We start from the raw sequence: 3,540 nt of genomic DNA, 5'->3' as shown, positions 1-3,540 counted from the left end.
TCTCACACACACAAGCCTTTCCATATCTCACACACACACACACTGTCCATGTGCTGAGTTTGGATAAACACACGCTATATAGAATCTCACACACACACACAAACATACACACCTGCAAGTACACTGGATGAATATCTGAGTGCACACACACACACACACACACACACACACACGGATGCACATGCATAGGTTAATATATGCATTGTGCAGACACACAAACACACCTGCAAGTACACTGGGCGTATATCTGATTTCACACACACACACACACACACACACACACACACACACAGCAGAACATGTTGTGCATATGTATCATCTTCATCATGTGGTTTGGCTTGGTCACTCATCTCTAGCTGCGTGGCTAGACGGCGGCGGTCATGGCGTTCTTGTGGCGCGGGTCTCCGTAGGCGTAGCGCTCTGGGCTGGCCTGCCTGTAGCCTCCGCCTCCACCTCCACCTGCGCCACCTGTGCCCGGGGGGCCCCGGTTCAGCGTGTCGTAGCGGGGGGCGCGCACGGGCACCGGGGGTGAGGGCGGCACGTCCTGCCTCAGCGGCCCCCGCGGCTGGACAGGCGGAGGCGGGTAGTACCCGGGGTCGGCCTGGCGTGGGTCGCCCCCCTGCTGCCCGGGGTATCCGTCCCTGAGTGGGTACCCAGCGTGGGGGTGCGGGTGGCCGTGAGGGTGGGGGTGGGGGTGGGGGTAGGCAGGCTGCGGGGGGCTGGGGTAGTGGCCAGGGTCCCTCGGAGGAGGAGGGGCGCCCCACGGCTGATGAGGGTAGTCGTTAGGGTCCATCTGCCCGCGCCTGTGGGGGCAACACACAACAGGACTCAGCAGGTCAGTCAGTAACACACCTATGAGGACGACAGCAGGGCAGTCAGTAAATCAGTCAGTAAGTCAGTCAGTAAGTCAGTCAGTAAATCAGTCAGTAAATCAGTCAGTAAATCAGTCAGTAAATCGGTAAGTCAGTAAATCAGTAAATCAGTAAGTCTGTAAGTCAGTAAGTAAGTGAATAAGTAGGTTGGTGGGCAGGTAGGTTTGTAGAACTTTATCAATCCTGTACGAAATTCTTGCGCCCGGGTTCATTTATAAATAAATAGATAAAAGTACAACGACACAGTAATGACAGCTGTGTTTATTTAATTATTTTTTATTTTTATTTTAAATGTATACTGTGACAGTGACTAATGAAATTTCAAGGCTCCTGTGATAAAAATGTAACATTAACGTTAATTGGAGTGATGTCTGATGAGGTGATGACTTTAATAGCCTGTAATTATGTTTTGCTTTCATTTGTTTGTATTTTTTTGTATTTACTGAATATCATTTCTTTATTTCAGCAGACATGTTGATGGTGATGTATAGGGTGGACATGATTAATCACAATATGTATGACCTGAGAGTTGGGTTTGCTTGCTTTACTAGTGTAGCCACAAAAATGCATGTTAGTTACGTTATGATAAGTGTCAAATGCAAGTAATGTATTACAAGGTGGTAAGACAGTTCTGACAGAGTGTGCGGCTGCATTTGAAACCCAATTAGAGAGGTCTCGCCAAATGACAAGAACACTGCAAATAGTGAAGGGAATTAGGAAAGTGACAGTGACTGGAACACTGTGCGTTTGTGTGTGTGCATGGTACTAAGACCACTCTCAGCCAAAAATGGTGAGACACACACACACACACACACACACACACACCAGCTGTGCCGGTGCTGTGCTCTAGCTAGTTGATTAGGGAGTAATCTCTCTGGTTGCTACGCTAGCTCAGCCAGCTAATACCAGGAGGCTCAAGTTTCTGAGCACCATTCTCTTTTCCAGCTCACACTCCACACACACACACACACATACACACACACACACGTACACTCAAACACACAGACATCCAACTAATTTTCTCCAAAACTATACACTCACTCAAAAACACAGATAGCCATATGCACACACCACACGTGATCTACATGACTGGCATGCACACCCCCCCCAGCTGCCCAGGTCATTCTTGTCATACTAGACCTCCCTACCACTGACACCTGACACAGGTGAGACTAACGGGAGATAGGGTAGGGCCAGGGTGGAAGCGGTGTGTGTGTCTGTGTTTGTGTGTGTGTAGGAAGGTGTTAGACTTTCCAGAGCTGTCCCATTAACTTATTTATATATGTCACACATGCATATGTGTCTCTGTGTGTGCAGGATTACTGCTCCATATGTTTTCTGTGCCTATGTGTGTGTGTGTGTGCGTGTGTGTATGTGTGCGTGTGTGTGTGAGTATCAGTTATCTTCCAGAAGCAGTTGTACGGACAGGTTTGTGTTTCTCCTGCTGAGTGAGAGGAATATTAAACCAGAAGCCCTATGTGCATGTGTGTGTGTGCATGTGTGTGTGTGTGTGTGTGGATGTGTGTGTGTGTGTGTGTGTGTGTGTGTGTATGTGCATGTGTGTGTGTGTGTGTGTGGGTATGTGCGTGTGTGTGTGTGTGTGTGTGTATGTGCATGTGTGTGTGTGGTGTGTGTGCGTGGGTATGTGCATGTGTGTGTGTGTGCATGCACGTGCATCATGTGACTGTGGTCCTACTGAATTTCTGTTAAAATATCAGTGTCCCAGTGTGTGACTGTTTGTGTGTGTGTGCTGGCAAGAATATGAGCATGTTTATGTGTATATGTGTGTGTGTGTGTGTGTCTGACTGTATGTGCTGGTGAGTACATGAGTGTGTGTGTGTACTGTATATGTGTGTGTGTGTGTTTTGTCTCCTTAGGGACGTAGCCTTGAGCACAGTTAAGCCCTTGAGGGAGGGAACAGAGGCATCCCAAAAATCATCAGCATGTGGCTAATCTGCCCACAGCCTCTCTCAGGCCACCCAGCCACACTGTGTGTGTGTGTGTGTGTGTGTGTGTGTGTGTGTGCGAGCGTGCATCTGAGCATAAGGAGTAGCCTTCAGTCCAGTTTTCTGTGATTGTAGGTGTGTGTATGTGTGTGTGTATGTGTGTGTGTCAGCAAAAGCAACAGTCTTTCTATCCTTCCTCCTGTCTATCTACCAAGGATGCTCTACTCTACAAGGATGCTCTACTCCACAAGGATGCTCTACTCCACAAGGATGCTCTACTCTACAAGGATGCTCTACGCCACAAGGATGCTCTACTCCACAAGGATGCTCTACTCCACAAGGATGCTCTACTCCACAAGGATGCTCTACTCCACAAGGATGCTCTACTCCACAAGGATGCTCTACTCCACAAGAATGCTCTACTCCACAAGGATGCTCTACTCCACAAGGATGCTCTACTCTACAAGGAGAGAGGGAAGGTGGAGATGAAAAGGAGGAGTGTGTGGAGGAGAGAAGAGGTGGCGGAGTAGAGGAAAGAAAGAGGAGAGGAGGAGGAGGAGAGGAAGATGAGAGGAGGAGGAGGAGGAGGAGGAGAGGAGAGGAGAGGAGGAGGAGGATGAGAGGAGTTGAAGGCCAAAGACGTCATTATGGCTCCAGATTATTAGCTTTGCCACATGTGGCTGCAGAGTCACACAGCTGGTCCTTACACTCCCCACTCTCAA

The 3,540-nt window shown here is 48.8% G+C and overlaps 1 protein-coding gene across 1 annotated transcript in view; it reads right to left on the bottom strand.

Moving 5' to 3' along the window:
- Positions 1–364: 364 nt before the first annotated feature.
- The window catches only part of pard3bb (par-3 family cell polarity regulator beta b), a 347,724-nt gene continuing 344,548 nt past the window's right edge, over positions 365–3,540 (bottom strand). The window contains exon 23 of the mRNA XM_076262746.1: positions 365–803. Within this exon, the coding sequence (XP_076118861.1) occupies positions 365–803 (439 nt within the window). The remainder of the gene's footprint in view (positions 804–3,540) is intronic.

This window comes from Alosa pseudoharengus, unplaced genomic scaffold (genome assembly GCF_046254945.1).
Source record: "Alosa pseudoharengus isolate Yale_2024_CS ecotype anadromous, Long Island Sound unplaced genomic scaffold, YU_APseudo_1.1 YU_APseudo_1.1_scf_3, whole genome shotgun sequence".
Taxonomy (NCBI): domain Eukaryota; kingdom Metazoa; phylum Chordata; class Actinopteri; order Clupeiformes; family Clupeidae; genus Alosa; species Alosa pseudoharengus.
The sequence above is the reverse complement of the archived record's forward strand: the minus strand, read 5'-3'. Positions and strand labels throughout refer to the sequence as shown.